At 46.0% G+C, this 18,879-nt stretch overlaps 1 protein-coding gene across 4 annotated transcripts in view; it reads left to right on the top strand.

Annotated features, from left to right (window-relative positions):
- Positions 1–4,978: 4,978 nt before the first annotated feature.
- Positions 4,979–18,879, top strand: part of VANGL1 (VANGL planar cell polarity protein 1) — a 48,406-nt gene continuing 34,505 nt past the window's right edge. The window contains exons 1-3 of one of the 4 annotated variants that reach the window (XM_051779659.1): positions 4,979–5,203; positions 14,394–14,686; positions 16,395–16,521. In XM_051779659.1, the coding sequence (XP_051635619.1) occupies positions 14,604–14,686; positions 16,395–16,521 (210 nt within the window). In that variant the 5' untranslated portion in view covers positions 4,979–5,203; positions 14,394–14,603. Of the gene's footprint in view, positions 5,204–6,233; positions 6,256–6,374; positions 6,494–7,184; positions 7,208–14,393; positions 14,687–16,394; positions 16,522–18,879 lie in introns of those variants that run through there. The other 3 variants (XM_051779661.1, XM_051779658.1, XM_051779660.1) reach the window with 3 other exon arrangements.

The raw sequence follows: 18,879 nt of genomic DNA, 5'->3' as shown, positions 1-18,879 counted from the left end.
TGGTGTTTACTGCAAGGGAACTTCCCTGGTTTTTGCACTGTTGGCACTGTTGGCTTTAGAGTATTTTTAGAATGTTTTTAGTACAGCCAGGTAATAGTAGCTCTCCTAATAAGTGTTTGTTTGACCAGAGAGATTGTAAGGTGCCAAACGTAATTCAACTTAAAATTCAGCTTCCGAAAGGAAACCACCCCACATGCAGTGGAAAGTATGTCCTTAAATATCTCATTAGCCAACAAACATCTCACTGGCTGCATTTGCGCTGCCTCTGTGGCACCATCTGGTTACTTAATAATTTCAGGCCTTCCACGGCTCATCATGCTGACTGGTGTGCTCCACGCTAGAAGAAGTCTTCCTGAGTCGGATACTCTGTCCTTCTCCCTTAGCTGTACCAGAAAACCCCAGGTGATTCCTTATCTCCTTTGACCCAGCTGAAGCTTAGGTAAACTAGTACTGCACAGCACCTCTGTGGGTAAGACCTATCTTGCAGCTGCTCACAGGAACAGCCCCTCTGTATTTGGCAAGGTGTCCAACCGTGAGGATTTGGAGGGGTGAGAGATGGTGGGTAGAAGCTCCTTGTTTTCCCCGAGTCTCTCCAACTGGCGCTCTTCCAGCAGGCCGGCTGGTGGCACTGTTAATCAGCTGCAGCAGCGCACGGTGCTTCTCCAGCCTGGAAAAAGGCTCCCTCTTTGCCAGCATTGAAATACCAATTATGCTTTTCTCTTTGGCAGCTTGACTGAACACATAATTTCAGTCTGCAGACTCAAGACTCTGTTCCTCTACCTCTTCTTCTTCCTGTGTATGTATTGTCCTTCTTTGAAAGGTTTAATTCCCAAGAGTTCCAGTGTGTGCAGTCTTGTTCCTCAGCTTCACACACACTTAAGGCCAAATTCTAGCTCACCTACAGGTTCTCTGCCCTCCATGCAGTTACACTTGGGCAGGATTTGTCTCGTGGCTGAGTCCCCCAGAAGAGATTGAAGTAGTGTGTCTGCCACCACTATGGCCAAGTATTCCTGTTTGAGGCCTCATGCTTTCCTTTGTTTCAACAAGATGAGGCTCAGCCTCTGTCCCGTGCCACTCACCCTGGTATGACTCTGACTAGAGTTATAAAGGAGAGGAGGGCATGACTACCTGCCTTTTAATGTCCCTTACCCCTAAAGAGAAGGTCTGTAGGGGGCTGCAAGGTACCTGGCACACAGAGAAAAGTCATGGTATGTGATAGATTTTAGCCCTCTAACTCAGGGGCAAGTCAAACAAAATACATTCTTTTTTCCTCCCTTGTCCTCTTTGACTGTACAGATGAAATCTAGATTATTTTTCCATTTAAATTGATTTAGGAAATTATTCTGGAGTATGGGGATTTTGTTGTGGGTTTTTAAACAATAATCTTTAATATTCTTTAAATTGCCAAACCCAAAGAAAAGCTCTACTTCTCTCTGCTTTGAAATGGAAGTGAGATTGCAGTAGAATCCTGAATTGGACTTAGCAGAATCTCAGCCAAGTGAGGTTTTTCTAGTGTTTGCTACCCACCACCATTTCTCTTTATCTGGGCAGAAATTGTGTATTTCAGAAAATTAATTCCATAAGGGGCTCAGTAGCTTTTACAGAAGTTGCTATACAAAATAAATGTGTCATACTGTTTCTTCAGCTGTGCAGTACTACGCATTTTCCCTTTCTAAATAGCAACCACTCCAAAAGGGAAGGAAGGTGTTCTTTTGTAGTCATGTCCCTCTGGCCTCTCTCTTCCTCTGAACGAGATTATCTGCAGCATAAGAGAAATGTGGCTCCTTGTGCATATCTGTCATTGCACGTTTACTTAAACTTTAGATGTGTGCTGCTAGATTGAGGTCAGCAGCAAAGAGAAAGATCATGCACAGTTCAGATTGGCTTTACAAGCAGTTTCATCAGATAGGACCTATGAAGTGGCATCCAGTCTCAGGAAAAACTTTGCACCCCATGCTCGAGGCTCCAGCTGATGCTATATAAAAGCAGGCTGTAATTCAGAGTGACATTTATACTTGTGCTGGCTCAGCTCATGCTTATATTTCTTGACAAAGCACTGCCTCTGATTCTCAGGGCATTGTACACACAAGTTCTGTCTTTGGTGAGGAATCTCTGTGGCCTGCAACTTAAAAATGATCTTTTCGTTCTACTCAGGAAACAGTATAAACCATACCAAACTGAGAAACCAGTCAGCTTTCATGGACATGTGTAGATATGTGATTCTGTCACTGAATTTTGTCACTGACAAAAATTATCTGGATATGTCACTGTGTTTTGGGGAAGGTGGAGCCTGGATTTTGAGGGAAAAAAGGGAAAGACTGGATTCCAAGGTGATGGAGAAAATCTACAGCAAATTTGACCTCAGTATCTTAACAAAAATACTGTATGTGTGTGTCTCCAAAAAAAGCAGAATCAGGCCCACAAAAATTATCAGTAGAAAAATATAAGGGTAAGCATATGGATTTATTTAAAAATAAGTGAATATAAGGTCCTGGAGGAAAAAGGAAAGCAAACTTTTGAGCCAAGAGATGATTTGAAAGTGTAAGCTACATGTCAAGTTGTGTGAAAACTCCCATACCTTTACAATATATGATCCTAGAAGAAAGAATTTAGCTATAATCATTGGGTAGCAGGTTGATCATGCACTGTGATCAGTAAATCAAAATATAAAACAGGGTGATTCAAAACTTTAAGGAATTTGCTATAAGAAAGGATAATGTCCACATTTCAGAAAGTGCCTCTTCTAATGGATCCAAGATAACCTGTGTTCAACACAGCTGTGACCAAACATCCATCTCTCCCTGTTTTTCTGTACAACTCATGCTTTTCAGAGTGAAAAATACAAGCCTGCAGAATGCAGTAGCTGGATTAGTAGAATTGCATACGGATGTTTCCTCTAAAAAGCAGATGCCTTTATCATTTTGAATATCCTGCATGAATGAGTCAGTGAGTTTTTTTCATGTGGGACCAAACCATCCACCCATCTTGGCCCTGGTCAGATAGTATTGCACATGTGGGAAGGCACCTAGAATCTTCAGAAAATGTGATATGGACAAAAACTGTCTGGATCCTCGTGGAAAAGAATGTTCCTGATTGCACTTGTATAATCTCCCTGTGGATTTCTTCAAAGCTAAGGACACAAACAATCCCCTCAAGGAGCCATATGAAATGAGAATGTTAGTCATGTTACTGTTGAAAAAAACAAGCCAAAGGAGAGTTAAGGGAAGTCAGAAGTTGCTTCTTGTAAAATCTGAAAAAGTCTCAGTTTTTGCTGGCTTAAGCAGAAAATAATTATTTTATTGACTTATTTGTTGAAGTAAGTGCAGGGACATCTACTAGCCTTCCTCTGCTACTTCCGCTGAACTTGAGGTTACAGCATTGGCATTCACATGATAAGGATTTTTTTTCATAGGAGACAAATTAGGAACAAATCAAAGGTATTTATGATCTCATGCAAGTCCACTGCAGAAAGGGATGAAGAATCTGACATCATGTCCCTTTTTTTGTGAAACAGATCAAGCTTGGGCCAGGCTTCATATGAGCGTCCTACCTTCTCATCTATCTGTGTGTGCATCTAAGATCGTGCCATAAAGCAGTGCTGGTCCATCTACTTGACCACTTACAGATGCTTCCTAAAACATCTCCTGGCCACTATGCCAGCAGGAATGGGAAAAAATGAAAACAGAAGGGAACTGAGCAGTGAAGGTGTCTTGCATTACAAGCAGACAGAGCACACTCTGGACCAGAGACCACGTGTGACATGGACATATTTGGAGTGAGTCCACTAACATGATTTGGGGATTGGAACATCCAACACACAAAGAGCTGGGATTTTTCAGCCTTGAGAAGAGGTTTCAGAGTGGAATCAGTGTGTGTAAATGTGTATCAACATGTATAAATACCAATTGGAAAGGGGTGAAAAAGCAGAACCAGACTCTTCTCAGTGGCATGTGGTGAAAAGAGGGAACAGGTACAAACTGAAATATGTGAAATTACTTTTAAACATGAGGAAAAACCATTTTTACTATGCATGTGTTAAACACTGGAACATGGTGCCCAGGGAGGTTGTGGACTCTGCCTTTGGACATGTTCAAAACTCCGTTTGGCACAGCCCTGAGCAATCTGCTTTAGTTGACCTTGTTCTGAGTGGGGACACTGGACCACCACATTCCAACTTAAACAATTCTTTATGAATGAATCTATGAGATCCATTCTGGGTACCTTAAAAAAAAAGCTTAAGTAACTCTAATCTTACCTATTCAGTAGTGTACAGGAGCATAGCACTTCACAAATTTCTGAACTATGACCCTACCACACAAGTAGCTTGACTCATATGTAACATTTCCGCATGTCTCAGAGGTTTAAATAGATGATGACAGATAAGCATGTAACAGCATCTTAGACTCTGTCCCAGAGCCCATCTTCAGTGTATTCTTCCTTTGCCAGTTTTCTGGGCAGTAGCTTGACCTGGTTGGATGTAAGTGGGCTTCATGAATGAGTCTATCGGGTTTCTGCACCAGGTGGTGCATGAGTGCTGGTCTTCAATGAGGTTTGTATACATCCCCAGCTTAGATCTCTTAGCAATCTCCTTTCTGTGGTGTACTGCAACAAGTCCTGTTGCTGTAGACCATGAAACTAGTATTTAGAAAGTCTCTCAAACCTTCTTGAGCAGCTGCTGGGGCAACATAGTAGGAGAAGAAATAGAGTTTCTTAGTTGCTTTCAAAGAAGTCTAGTAAAGACCTTTGATAAAGGCCCCTTTCCCTTGTTGAAGTTTTCCCCTGAATTTCCATAGCCTTTTAGGTATGGCAGTACCTCCATTTGTCCTCTTCCCCACACGGCACAGGTAAAACCTTGTTCCTTGTACAGTCGCTCCCCTGCATCAGATGCATGGCCTGCATAAACTGTACGCTGTTGGCTTTTGTCACATTCCCCCACCTCTGGGCAGGGTTAAATAAGCAAGGCCATTGTGACAGTCGAGGTGGGGAGCCATTAGCAGGCAGTGAAGCTGAGAGGCAGCTTTCAACAGGGTATCAGACACTTCCCAGGGCAGAGCCAGTGCCTGGAATGCAGCAGAGTACTCAGGCCTTGGGCAAGTTTAGACACATGTTGATGCATAATACAAGATAGAGCCTATCACTTGATATCAGACTCTTCCAGTCAGTCACCAGGTTGGGTAAACATGTATGCCATGCAAAATAGGAGGTAATGTAACTACCAAATCAGAGTGATATGGAAAGGTTTTTTTAATTCCTGGTTGACTGTTCCATTGTAAAGTCATTCTATGGGGCATGCATGTTGAATAAGGGACAAGCACCACAAATAAAACCATGACATTGTTTTGGAAAAACAGAACGAGGGCAAAGTGAAGAGGAAAAGTAAAAGATGCCATCTACAGAAGCCACAATAATGCAACACAGAAACTATCTGTTAGGAATAACTTTAGTTTCTTCTGCATTTGTTCCATTTATGGCCGGGGTAGTTCAAAGTGTTGGACTGGAATCTAGGAGGTCTAGATTTTTTTCATACATTCCCACCTGCTAGTTCATTGTACAGCCCAAAAACTTAAATATTTTTAAAGGGTAAGGCAACCCAAAGGTGAAATGAAAAAGGAGCAACATTTGCATACTTGCATTGACATACAACCGTCCTGTTTCCTTCCCACCTGCCCAGAGCAAGTGTGTAAGGAATTTGGTGCCCAGGGCAGGCTTCAAGCAAACCAGGCCCTTCTCCCTGGGAAGGGCAGGAGGTCCTTCCTCATTGCAGACCTCTTGTGACCAGGGGCAAAGCACACTGCAGCTGCAGGTTATGGGTGGAGGAAGAGACCAAACCGTCCCGAAGGCTAGGCATTACAGTGCCTAGCAATACACTCAGCCTTGGAGGAAACCCAAGAACACAGTTGTCCTGGGTGGGAGAGCTCGAAGGGACTGGTCTCTTTGCTGGAGGACAGGGTGATAGCCTAAGGACAGAAGGGGGGCAAGGCTGGGTGCAGGAGAGCTGTAGAGCCTCGGGGGGACTGCGGGGGCTCTGGAACCGGGCACCTGGAGCAGGAAGAGGGGCGATGGGGAAGAGGGGCAGCGGCAGATGCGACGGAAGGTGCGTATAACCCGAGATGCAGAGGAGGCTGAACTAGAGCGAGAGGTTCAAGGGTCAAGTAAGGCCTCGGGGAGTGAGTAGCGGGTCGTGCCGCAGGTCCCCCCCAGAGACGGCTGAAGCAGGGGAACGCCGCAGCCCGGGTGTGATGAGCACCAGCCTGGGTAGTACCGAGCTCGGATCCCGGTGGGAGCGACGATGGGCGCTTCCCGCGGAGGGAAGCCTCGCCCGGAGGGCGGTGGCTCCGGCGGGGGAGGGCGGGGGGTACGGGGCGGTGCTGGGCACAGGAAGCGGAAAGCAGCGGCGGCGGCAGCAGCGACGGCGGCCGCCGCCGGGGAAGGTGGCGGGGAGCGGCGCGGCGGGTCGGTGCCGGGAGCGGCATGGGGCGGCCGCGGGAGGGAGGTGAGTCCGTCCATCTGCCCGTTCATTCGTCCGTCCGTCCGTCCGTGCGGGGTGCAGCGCGGGGGGCGCCGCTGCTGCCCCCCACCACGCCCTCCCGCCGGCGGGACCCCGCCGCCGCCCTGCTCCGGGGTGCCCGGGGCGGCGGGGGCAGCGCCGGGGCAGCCGCGCTGCTCCCGCTCCTGGCGGCAGGACTCCGTCCCCGGGCGGGCGGCGGGGGCTGAGAGCCCAGGTAGGCTCCGGGGATGCCAGCAGCGGGGGGAGCCCGCCGCGTCCCCGCTCCCCCTGCCCGGAGATGGAAGGCGGGCGGGGGTGGCCGCCGAGCCTCCCTCCCGCCGGCCGGGGCTGTGCCCCTGCCCGCCGCGGGGCTGCTGGGGCGTCGGGTCCTGGCCCTGATACCGCGGGTGGGAGAGATCCCGGCATCCCGGGATAAGCCCGTCGGTGCCGGCGAGGGCGGTGGGCTTAGCCCCGCACGGCGGGCAGCGCTCTCGCTGCCAAGCCTCGCCTGGGAAGGAGCCCGTGCGCTGTGAAAGCGCCGGGACGAGTCGATCCACGCTGGGGTGAAGGCTCTGCTGAGGAATGCCTTGTCTGCCCACGCCGTGTAAAACAAACTGCTCCCTGTCTGGGCTCATCCCGCTGGACAGCACGGGAGGGGGTACAGAAGTGACCAGCGGGAAGGCAGGCGTGCTTTGGAGAGCTGCTGTGAAATAACATAAGGTTGGCGTTTTTCTTGCTCAGAACACTGTCAGGATGCTAAATTAACTCTCTTATGCCAAGGGCCGAGCTCTCTCTTTCAGAGTCTGTGAAAGCGTAAGTGACTTGATGGCAGGGTTTTCGATCTGGGGAGACAGGCTTAGCGATTCTACTACTGTTTGAAGCAGTGGGGATTTTTTGGCCCTGAGTTTGTCAGTAACAAATTGCCCACAAGATCTGTGCAGCTATGTAGAGTTAAGAAATCGAGTCATACTGGCTGGAAGTGCAAATTAGGATGTTATGGAGTGTATTCTGTGATATCATTGTCTGTGAGCTCATCCTGACTTTGAGAGGAGAGTTGTGGAGAAGAGAGCTTCAGCGGTGCCTTTCTGCCTTTGAAGAGCTTCGTTTTGACCATGCTTGGCTCTCTTCCTCCGTTGGGATTTGGCTGTTTAACTGGCCGCAACTGCGAGACCAGCGTTGGCTCGGTGATCGCTTCAGTTGTTAATTTTGAAAAATAAATGTGAATAGAGTCTTACAGAAAGCCTCCCTTAAAAATGTTCCCTTTGAGCTGAAATTTTGGAACAATCCCAGACTATACTGAAACCACCCAGGCAAGTGTCTAACTGCCCACAGTCCCTGACCAGCAGCTCTCGGTGGTTGATGCTGACCTTTTCATTTTGATTAGTAGTGACAGTGTACCTGGTGGCTCGTATCTTATGGACATGTCCACCTGGAGAGGGCTTACTGTCGCTGGGAGACTGGGATACAGTACTAGGAAAACGCTACCAAGACCTAGCAAAACTGCATGTCACGTTGTTGTTGTAGCCTGCCTTCCTCATTCCCCCACCTCTGAAAACTGTAGCAAAGAATGGAATCAGAAATGTGGCTTTGCTGCTATAGGGCTTGTTGTGCTGTGCGGGGACCTGAGGGGCAGACTTGAATGGAGAACTGTGACATTCAGTTCTGCTGGTAGGGAACAGTGTCATGCTTCTCTGTATCTGCTATGGTCACTGGGAAGAAGAAAATGAACCCATGTGGAAACTATCTTAGAACTTCTTTTAATTTCTCATTAGCCTGTACTTCAGAATTTTCTGATTTGGGTCAAATTAAAAAACAGCAGTTATTTCCTCAGGGGTCAACACCTTTTCCTTTTCTCCTTGCAAGGACAGTATGGCATTGGCTTTGTACAGGTTTGAGCAGAAAGAGGGAGAGAGAGAAAGAGACTCTGTACTGTGGAGTCCCACTGTGCTGTGTACTGGGGATTTGATTAGGGTCTGTAGACTCCTTTTTCATTCTAAATTCAAAGAGAAAATTCAGGCAGATATGCAGTATCCTAAAGGGGAGGGGGTGCTCCTTCAGTAGAGAAACCTTCTGCAGTTTATAGTTCTAATGCTATCTCAGTATCTTCGTGCTGTGGCTAAAAGTAAGCTTTGAAAATGAGGTACAGGTGCTGCCTGTCTGAAGTGTCTTGCGAGACTCTTTTCTGTGTTTGTTTCAGTAAGGCTGTAGGGCTTTAAATGTCAATATGGAAAGCTATTCCTGTGCATAGTCCCAGATGCTGCTCTAGTATGAGGGTGAGGCTACAATACCTTCTGTCGTGTTGCATGGCTCTGGGATTAAGAGGTGCACTTGAAAATCTAGCAACACAGGAGAGACATAGGGGCAAGGAAGTGCAAGCTTTCACCAGTCTGACACGATGGCACACGAGGTATAATTTGCATGATAGACTTGAATGCTCATTGTGCTTCAGAAACTTGAACAGCACAGATGTGGCTCTTGGAGTGGGCAAAGGACATCCTCCCAGGAAGTGCTGCACTGAGGGATCACACGTAGAGAGCTTCCCAACTTCCAGTGTGTGTAACGGGGGCAAGAGGCTGGGGCTGAGTGCCTGAAAACACCGCTCTCTTGGGTGGTGGTTTTGCCTGGGTATTTCTCTTGTCAATTGAAACAGCTTTGCTGTGTTTTCAGACCTGTGTTGTTGTATGTTCTGATTAAACATGCAGGTGGATAAGTAAATGAGATGACTTTTCTGTTTGAAATATCCACGTCATGGACTAATGATTGTCAACCTAGGGGCTGGAAATTCCAAGGGGTCTATAAAGTCTTTCTAAGGAGTCTCTGAGGAGCAAAAGAAAAGAGAACCTATTGCTAGAGGGCTTGGATTTGCTGACTACTGAACATTTTATTTTTTGTTTTTAGGATAAGGGGCTTGCAAATCAAGAGCCATCACCGCAGAGTAAAAGGCCAAAATTAACCTTATTTAATGACATACAAACATAAATAGGAAAATTTTGTCAGAACCTTGTTTCCCAAAGCTCGTTGGTCATTAAAACTGAATCTCTTGGCTCTGCAAGTAGAACTTCTGTGCTTACAGATCAAGTTGCTGGATTGGGGCCTGCTCAGGAAGTTCAAAAGCAAGAGGTTCCTGTGGCATTGCTCATAGGTCTTACTATATATGCAGTTGAACATAGCAAGTTACGCAACTTCTCGTTTTCCTGAAGTGAATAATAGGAATACGCTGCAGCAGTACCGTGCAGCCGAGCTAGTGCCAGAGTTGGAAGGCTTCCCCACTGCTTAGCCGTCTTTTAATTGTTTTTAGTCTTGAATCCTAACGCTGTCCCATAGCTCAGCGCTTGGGGTTCTGTGTGTTTAATTTGCAAAGCTCTTCATTCCACTAAACGAAGAAAAGAGATTTCTCGGCGCGATAGCTCGTGGGCATCCATTACCCTACAGACAGCTGGTGCTGTTTAACAAGCAAGGCTGACAGCGCTTGGAGCCGAGTGTGCGCACATCCTCACAGACACTTGTGGCTGCTTGTGCTCCAGATGGCACTTCCAAATACATGTAACTTCATGAACCGGGCTGGTAAATCAACTCTAATTGATTGCAAGTTTTAAATGGAGTAAGATTGAAACTGTGCAGACAAGGATTTCAAAGATGAGCTGGTTTGGAGTTATTTGCCTCAACTTCACAGGGGAAAATCCATTGGGAAAGCATGGGATGTAAAAGAGTGTTCTTGTTCATGTTTGCTCTCTTTGATTTAAAGATGTAACTTGCTCTTTTAAATTTCTCTTGGGCTGAGAGCCAAACTGTGCTCCCTTGAAGACGATCACAAAGCAGACTTCGTTGGAAATGGGATTGGGCTTCCAGCGTGGAAAATAGCGATTCAAAAGAACTCTTCTTGAGATTTATGAGTATATGAAAAGAGGGAGTTACAATGAGTTCTGTAGCTGTTAGAAACTGTAATTACAGTGATCTCTGCAGTATTCAGGGGTAACTGCATTTCTTCACTGTTGTGCAGGATGCAGCAGTCCTCCTTGCTAGGACAGGGTCACAAAATTTCCTTTGGAGAGTCCTTACCATTGTTTTCCATCTAGTACTTGGCCTCCTTCTGTTATCAGTGAGTAAGGGAAAGGCAAAGTGAGAGTGCTGGCCCCACTGGGAGCAAAGTGCTGGGTGTGCAGCTATACAATTGTCGTGACTGGAACGGAGGAGGCGTTCCCATCTCCCCTCTAGCTGTTCGCTTGTGCTGCTATTCACCATGGTGTTGGTTTTGATGTTTTGGGCTGTGCTGTGAACTAGGTCACGGAAAGGATCCAAGACAAAAGCGTGGCAGGGGGGAGAAAAGGGATTTTTTGTTTTGTTTTCCAGCACTGCTGTTTGCTTGCTGAGAATTGTGTTGACACAACCGAGAGTGGTGAACCGTGGTGCGGAGGTGGAAGCTACTTACACCAGCTTTCTTGTCAACGCTGAAATACAGTGCAACTGTACCCTCAGGCCAAAAGAGCTTTGTTTCACGCAGGGCCAGAAGCTCTGCAAACAGGCCATGCCTTCAGTGGAGTCCTGTGAGATGTAATGATCTTTTGTGAAGCCGTTTCAATTGGCTAAATAGGACTCTCAATTCACGCTTGTTTGTGAAGAGATGAGGCCCCAAATGATGGGGTTGCTGCGCAGTTGTCCTGGCCCAGAGGGGCAGGGTAAGAATCATTAAGTGACTTACTAGTTTAAAGACTGTGCTTAGTGTGGATATGGTTGTGTTATGAAGGATACATGTACAGCTTGTCACTGGAGCTCAGACTATTGGGGTGGTGGCTAATCCAGGATTGACTTCTGTTTATGTCATTGAAAGAGCTTCAACCCGGAGACATAGTTTAGCATGTTAGTTGACTTTTGATTCCTTCCTTACCTCTTCCACGGTAGTTTCAGAAGCTTTTCTGCTTTTCTGCTCCCCCTTCCTGCTGTAAAATACAGCAGGAGGTGGGTAACCTGCTTGGCTAGGCTATGCGGAGGGTGTGTTTGGACTGCACTCCTCCCTCTTTGGTTTCTTCCTTTCATCCTGCTCGGAGTGTCTAGCTAGCAGTCCAGACTATTCTTTGTTGAGCAAATCTAGGAAGCCTTGGCAGTCAGCCTTGGTTGGGCACTAGACAGTGGTCTTCTGCTTTTTCCAGCTGAGATTGGGCAGACATATTTTGTTCCTGGCAGCCCTGTGTAAGTGCCTTGGCAGGAATATCTATTTAGCCACTGGTGTGTCCTGTGGTCAGGGCAAGGAGGAGGTGCGGAGTCCCTGAGTTCATCATAGAATCACTGAGGTTGGAAAATACCTCTAAGATTACTGCTTTTGACAGTGATCCAGGATACTTAATGTTTTTTGGGGGCCGCCTTGTTGACTTTTCACAGAGCTGTGTCAAAACCGTTGCTCTTGTTTATACAGAAAATGAAAGTTTGCGTGATCCAGCCTGCCCTGGCGTTCCTGTGTTGGTCTTCCCATGCCTGGTGCCCAGCACTGCCTTGCTTCATGTATGGTCAGATGGGCACTGCTTGTTCATGGCTCCTGTGTAGGCAGCCCGTGCATTTCCACAGCAGCCTCTACCTGCTGAAATGTTCTCTGATGCCTCCAGAGAAGTGTGATCCTGTGCTGATTGGGCGAGAGGGGTCAGAAGAGGAGTTCTGTTCCCAGTCCCTGTCTCTGGTTCTTTTATCTGGGATTTTGGGGGAAAATTCTTTTGTGTGGTTAGAGGAAAAGGCTGGGAATTTATACTTTCCTAGAGGCCTATGAAAAATACCTAGCCCTTACTCATGTATGCCAGCAGCATTCCTTGCTTTTCCTATTCATATAATGCAGTGGTGTGTATCTGTGAAGCTAGTGGTTGTTCTCAAAGGTACCCCAGTAACATCACAAACTGTGGTTTAAGACTATAATACTTGTCACCTGTTCAGCTGAGGGTGTTTCTGTTTTGTAATGCCTAATGACTGCAAAATCCTGTGTAGCCATCTCCTCTGTTGGTATCATAGTGCTTTTTGAAGTAGGGGGTGGTGGCCTCACCCCCCTTTATCAGAGAAAGATAAACAAAGAGGAAAGATTTTTCTCTGGTTGCCTAGCAGGACAGTAGAGGTAAAAATCAGCTTTAATGAGTCCCAGCCTATTGCTGGAGCCATAAGCTACAGGCTGTGTGCAAGCCTAGGGAGTTAACAAGTGTTAACATCACGTCCTAGGCTGGGAGATTTTTATTCTTGTTACAGTAATGATGCCATTTTCCAAACTGTGCTGTGCCTTGGCTTTATGTTTCACTATGTTTAAATCCATCCTCATTCCTTTCCTCCCAAAACCAGGCCTTAGGTTCCCATCTGTGTTTGTCCTTTCTATATTCTCTACTGCCTTTAAGTTTTCTGAAGGCACGCTATGCCCTTAGAGCTTGAGAATTCTGGTACACAAAAGATCCCCACGGCCTTCTCCTTTCCAAGAGCCCTGGCAAGCCCAAGTCCTGTGCAAATACCTGCAGCTCCAGATGCAGGGGGAATGCTTCTTTAGTTCACTGCAGATTGCACCACCAGCCAAGGAACCTTATGGGGAAGAGGCTTTGTTCTTTGGCCCAGCTTGTGGTGGTAGAGCTCTCTGCTCTGTTACAAGCTTTTCTGGAGGTGTTAGTGGAGGAGTCTTACGGCTGGCAAGAGTAGTTGGCCAAAGCACGATTTCTGTTTTTGTCCCTCTGTCTTTTGGGAGGGAGAGGGCTGAAAGCAGTGCCTGTTTTATTGCTCACAGCTTTGAAAAGTGCTGTGAGCAGAAAATAACAGAGATCTAATTTAATGTTAAAGTGGTCTTTTGCCCACTCTGAAAGTACGGTTGTAGTCCTGTGTTGACTGGAGGCAGCAGTTGTCTGGGCAGAAGGCATGTGAGAATGCTTCTGTGTGCCAGAGGAGTGGTGGGCTGCACCATGGTACCTCTGTCCATTGCTGCAGCTCTTCCCTTTTCACCGTTTACATGCATTTCCCCAAACCGCTGACTAAGTCCATAACTCCCCTCCCTTCCATTTCTCTTCTTGCCTAATGCAGGATGGTGGGTTTGGAAAGTGGGCTGTTGTCTACCTTTCTTCCCCACAGGGTTCAGGGTTTTTAACATGTTACAGTTGGGAATTGTTCTGATGTTGTTCTGCTCCTGTTCCAAAAATCATAACCCTCTTCTGCCCTTTACAGATGTGACTTGAGCTACTGTTCCAGATGAAAGTACAGTGTAAGAAGTGTTGACCCATATAAGCTAGATGTGATCTCTAATCAACTCTCCCCAGTGTTATTAGTATGTGTATATATAGAGATGATTTTTAATAAAATTGGATTCTTTGAGGCCCAAATTAGCTTCTGGAGGCAAAGGTTACAAAGAGAGAGAGGTGTTCACAGTGCCATTGATTGTATAGTAACTAATGCTTGTATAATGGGCACACCTTGCAGTTATGAAAACAAAGCAGGTTCAGACATGGTGGTCTGATCCTCCCCTGCATTTCTTCTAGGAAAGTGCCCTCCCCCCACCCTTTCCCCTATATATAGGCTATAATGCTCCCATTCTGAGTCTGGGGTTATTTGGGCTGTATGTTACAGAGGTGAAGAGATGGGGTGTGAAAGCCAAGCCTGGTCCTTTTTCTGTGGGTGAATTTTGGTATCCAGGCTACTGAGCCTTCTCCAAGTCACTGTCCTAGAGGTGACCTAGAGGAATAGTCTAGACTCTGCAAAACAGAGATCCATTGAGTTTATTTAAAGCTCTACAAATGCATACATTTCACTAGATTGGAAAGAGAGGTATCAACCAGGACAAGTCTGCAAATCGGACACAGTGTGATAAGCGGTGACATGTGGCCAGAGTGAGGGAATTGCTGCAGTAGGAATGATGTCTTGCTTTTCTTCGAGTGCACTTCCATGCCTGTTTCTCTTTTCTTAGGTCAATTGTAAGAAGCCAAGCACCCTTCCTCCTCTCCCCTCTGATTGGATTCCTTTTAAAGTGAAGCTTGCTCAGTCTCTGAGGACCAGATCTCACTGATGACTGGGAAGCGAAGAGTACCCAGGAAAGCACTTTTACCACGGACTCCACCTCAGGAGCACCAGGAACTGACTTTCTAAATAAAATCTGTGCCCCTTCTGTGCAGACCCAATGTCTGCTGCAATGGATACAGAATCAACATATTCGGGATACTCCCACTACTCAGGTCACTCCAAAAAAGCTCACAGACAAGGGTAAGGAAATGTTTATTTTTAATTACTTACGGCTGTAAGCTAGGACATGTCCAGTGGGAAAAAAATTGTAAGCCAGGATGAAATCAGTGGGGCCACAGCTCTGGAGGAGATACAGGAGGAAAGTCCTCATAGGGAACACAGTGAGGAGACTGGCAGCTGCTAATTCAACCTGTTGGATGTATGCTGGGGTTATATGTGGCTAAAAAGATTGGCATAGTGCCAACAGAATGAAAATATCACTTAACTATGCTCTTAAAGTACAAGGGGTGAGTACGGTCTCTGGGGAGAAGATATGTTAGACTTCCAAAACTGATAATTGCTGGTTGTTTTCTCTTCTGGTGCCATTTCTTTATTGTGTAGTAATAAGGTTTCCTGCTTCTCCCCACCTTCCTCCTGGCTACTCTGTTGATAGTGTGTTGGGTTTTTTTTAAATAGAATTTGAGTGGCACTTGAGTTGGCAACAAGTTCCTTTATCAGCATTGATTGGATTAGAAGTCAGATTTTTCTGAACTTGAATAGCAAGTCCTCTTCTGTTGAGGTAGTTCAACAGCCTCAAAACCCATCTGCTCTGAAACTTCTGATTATATAGAACCTTTTTTTTCTTTTCTGCATCATCATTAGTTTTACATGCAAAATGTGTGCCACTTACAGTCTTTTCAACTTGTTACTGAGCTGGTCCAAAACAATTTTGCATTTCGGAAGCAATTACCCTGTGTGGTTGGAAAAAGAATTCTTCCATGAAATGAAGTCTCTTTGCTCACAGTCCAGTTATTGAGTAAAACATCTCTTGTTTGCCTTTTTTCCCTTCTTTAGCACCTCCCCCCAATACAGATTGCCCTTTTAAACTTAGAATGTGGAAAGATGCCTTCAGAGTTCCAAAAACAACATAAAAATCCTACAGCCTCTTACTGTAAACTGGAAAAAGTCTCATCCCATGATACTTTTGGGCTTTGGTTATTTCAAGAGAGAGGCAGTGGAGAGAGCAGAGCTGGGATGCTCGTGAGGATTAAGCCAGTCCCTAAGCACAGTGAGGGTCTCCGGTGCAAAGTCTGCTTTGCTGTCCATGTGGGAAGGGGGAGGAAAATATCAGTGAGCAGATTAGTAGGGCTTAATTCATCCTGAGACATTCTCAGATGAGAAGCTGTGAGGGTACTCTGAAAGTAAACACTGGCCTGGTACCCTTGATGGTCTTGCTTTCTTTGTAAGAGGTCAGCTTGGGGTTATTAACCACTGGAAATAAACTTCACCAATTGTCCTACAGTGTTCGGGTCATAGATGACAAGACTCTACACTGAAGGAACTAAAGCTGTATTGATTAGTTCCTTGTGTTAGGTGTGCATGTCCCTGTAAGACAGCTTATTGTAGGTGGAGAACTGTAAACCAGTAGATCCCAAATGGAGTTCCCAGTTGCTTGGAGAATGCAATGCTGTTTTAAGAGAAGGTGAGGCGGTGGGCGTGTACCCCTGTCCTTCCCTCTCCTATCACTGAGAGGGTAGTCTGTCCCAGCCTCCAGGCTGTTGGCTTCTCTCAGGGCAAGGTCCCTCTCTACCTCTTCTAAAGCGTGTTTTGTCATAGATTGAGTAAAATTTGATCAAGAGATGGGCAAGCTTGACTATGACCTAATGCTTAGGGCACCTGTTGCAGGTAGAGTTGTAGCACATTTCAGTAACTGGTAATGTTGTTCTCCTCTTCCACTCTTTGAAAAAAGGAGTCGAGACAGACACAAATCGCCACGAAGCAAAGATGGCAGTCGATCTGAGAAGTCCGTCACTATCCAGACACCTCCTGCAGAGCCGCTCCTTGGGAATGATGCCTCTCGGGCAGAGGAGGGCCAGGTAAGGAGCTTGTGAAAGAAAACGTGGAGTGTGTTTTGTGGAGCAGAACACGTGGCTTATTGGCTCATGAGTAGGACAAAAGCATTGCTTGTGTGCTGTTTAATGGGTACCTTTTATTCATGCATAAAGCCAAGGTCGCAAATAGTTTTGTCTTTTTCTGAGAACATTATTTTTGACTGCACCAGTGCTGATGTGACAACTTCTTGGGCACTAATTTGCCTCTGTCTCCAGAGTGTTATCTGCCAAGCTCTATAGAAACATCTGTTTCTGTCATCTCACTGTGCATTATTCAGATCAACCCTTTCCACCTGTATGTACGTTTTAGTTTTTAAGCAGGATTTGCTCTAAGTATTTATGTAAAGTACATTAGAATCAGAATTCCAATATGGAAAGGAGTCAGGAATTGTAAAACTAGTGTGAAATAACTGTGAAGGAGGGTGAACTTGGAACATGGGGTTAAATAAAGACTAGAATAGTGCTGCATTTAGATTGTACCTAGGTGGATCCAGTGCTCTCTCTGCTCTACTAGTTGATATGAAGGTGCATGTTCATTTTCAAAGAATGGCTGATGCTGCAAGACATAAAATGCAAGAAGTTTCAGTATCTCGTAGCTGGATTTGGGGTGTGTTAAATCTTGGTTGTGGGGTTCCACCTCTGCCTTTAGAAAAAAAATATTGTTGTGCAGTTTCCACCCAAAGTGTGTATGGTGGTACTTTAGCAGTATTCATGTAGCTACTGGTGTGCTCACTTCATGTACTGGTATTTTGTAATCAGATGCTTGTTTTCACGAGTCCCAGCTATTATTTCGAATAGTTCTAAAGACACTGGTGAATTTTTAAGCCCTTGTTTTCACACAGAACTCCTCAATTAAAGCCAAAGCAAAATAATTGATGCATGAACCAGACTTTTCTCCTAGGGAGCAGAGGGCACTGAGTTAGGTCCAACAACCATGTACCAATGGAGATTTAGACTCATATTTCCTCTCCTATGAGGAAAGGCTGAGAGAGGTGGGGTTGCTCAGCCTGGAGAAGAGAAGGCTCTGGTGTGACCTTATTGTGGCTTTCCAGTACCTGAAGGGAGCATACCAGAGAGCCAGAGAGGGACTTTTTACAAGAACATGTAGTAATAGGACAAGGGGGAATGGCTTTAAACTGAAAGAGGAAAGGTGTAGATTGGATATTAGGAAGAAGTTATTTACTGTGAGGATGGTGAGGCACTGGAACAGGTTGCTCAGAGAGGTTGTGGATGCCCCATCCCTGGAAGTGTTTAAGGCCAGGCTGGATGGGGCTTTGAGTAATCTGGTCTGGTGGAAGGTGGCCCTAATTATGGTGGGGGTGGGTGGGTTGGAGCTAGATGATCTTAAAGGTCCCTTCCAACCCAAAGCATTCTATGAGTCTATGGTTTCCATATAATTGCACAATTTTGCTTGTGCCACTTATAGTGGGAAGAGTTATAAGCAGTACACTGTGCCTGTTGCCTGCTGTCTTCTGGGCTGTAGCCTCAAGCTGCTCTGGTTTCTGTCCCTTCTCTTTTCTGCGCAATTTTGCAGCTCATCAAATGGATGAAACTATGCAAAACTATTTAATGCATAAACATAAAATAGTTGACATGCTTAAATTGCTTTACTGGCGATGCTGGTAAAGAGGGAAATGTGGTAGGAATATGCTGCTTTTTGGGACATACTACAATGCAGATATCTGTTCTGGAGCCTCTGCTTTGGTGAGAAGTAACTCAAAAAGCCTCTCATATTAATTCAAGATGCTGACTATTTGTGGTTGGTCTGCCTCAAAACCCTACTGCTCTAGGCATGGGAGGTATTCATGTCTTGGAGTGCTTTAGAAGTTAAATCCCTAGAGTTGTTCAAAGTAGATGTGCTGCGTCAGTCTATTCCTTTCCCAAAGACTCTTGAAGACTCTTTCCTCTGGCTCTTAAAGAAGTGAGTAAAGGTTTAAAATGATGCCTGTGTCTTTAAAACAGATTGTTTTGATGTGTAGTTGCAGAAGTCTGGGAGAAGGTGTAAATCCTATTAATGACACAGGCTACAGAAGATACACTGAGGAGGGTAGGAGGAAAAGAAAAAACCTTTGGTTCTGAATGAGCATTACAGCTACAAAGGTGTCAGGTGCCAAGAAACAAAGCACATGCCTTGCCACTCTTGCATTTGTGGGAAGCATCAGGAGTCTTCATGTGCATGAGTCACTCCAGCAGCAGCTGTGAGTCAAATCCGTACATGCCAGTCTAACTCTTTGGCTCTGCCAGCAGCAGGAACGAGTAATTGGAGGCATCGTGGGATGGGAGAACCAACTTGCAGAAGTTCTCTAATGCTAGCTAGGGAAGAAATGAGACTTTCAGAAAACG

This window comes from Manacus candei, unplaced genomic scaffold (assembly GCF_025592945.1).
Source record: "Manacus candei isolate 608988 ecotype Guabito, Panama unplaced genomic scaffold, ASM2559294v1 h1tg000014l, whole genome shotgun sequence".
Lineage (NCBI taxonomy): Eukaryota > Metazoa > Chordata > Aves > Passeriformes > Pipridae > Manacus > Manacus candei.
The sequence above is the reverse complement of the archived record's forward strand: the minus strand, read 5'-3'. Positions and strand labels throughout refer to the sequence as shown.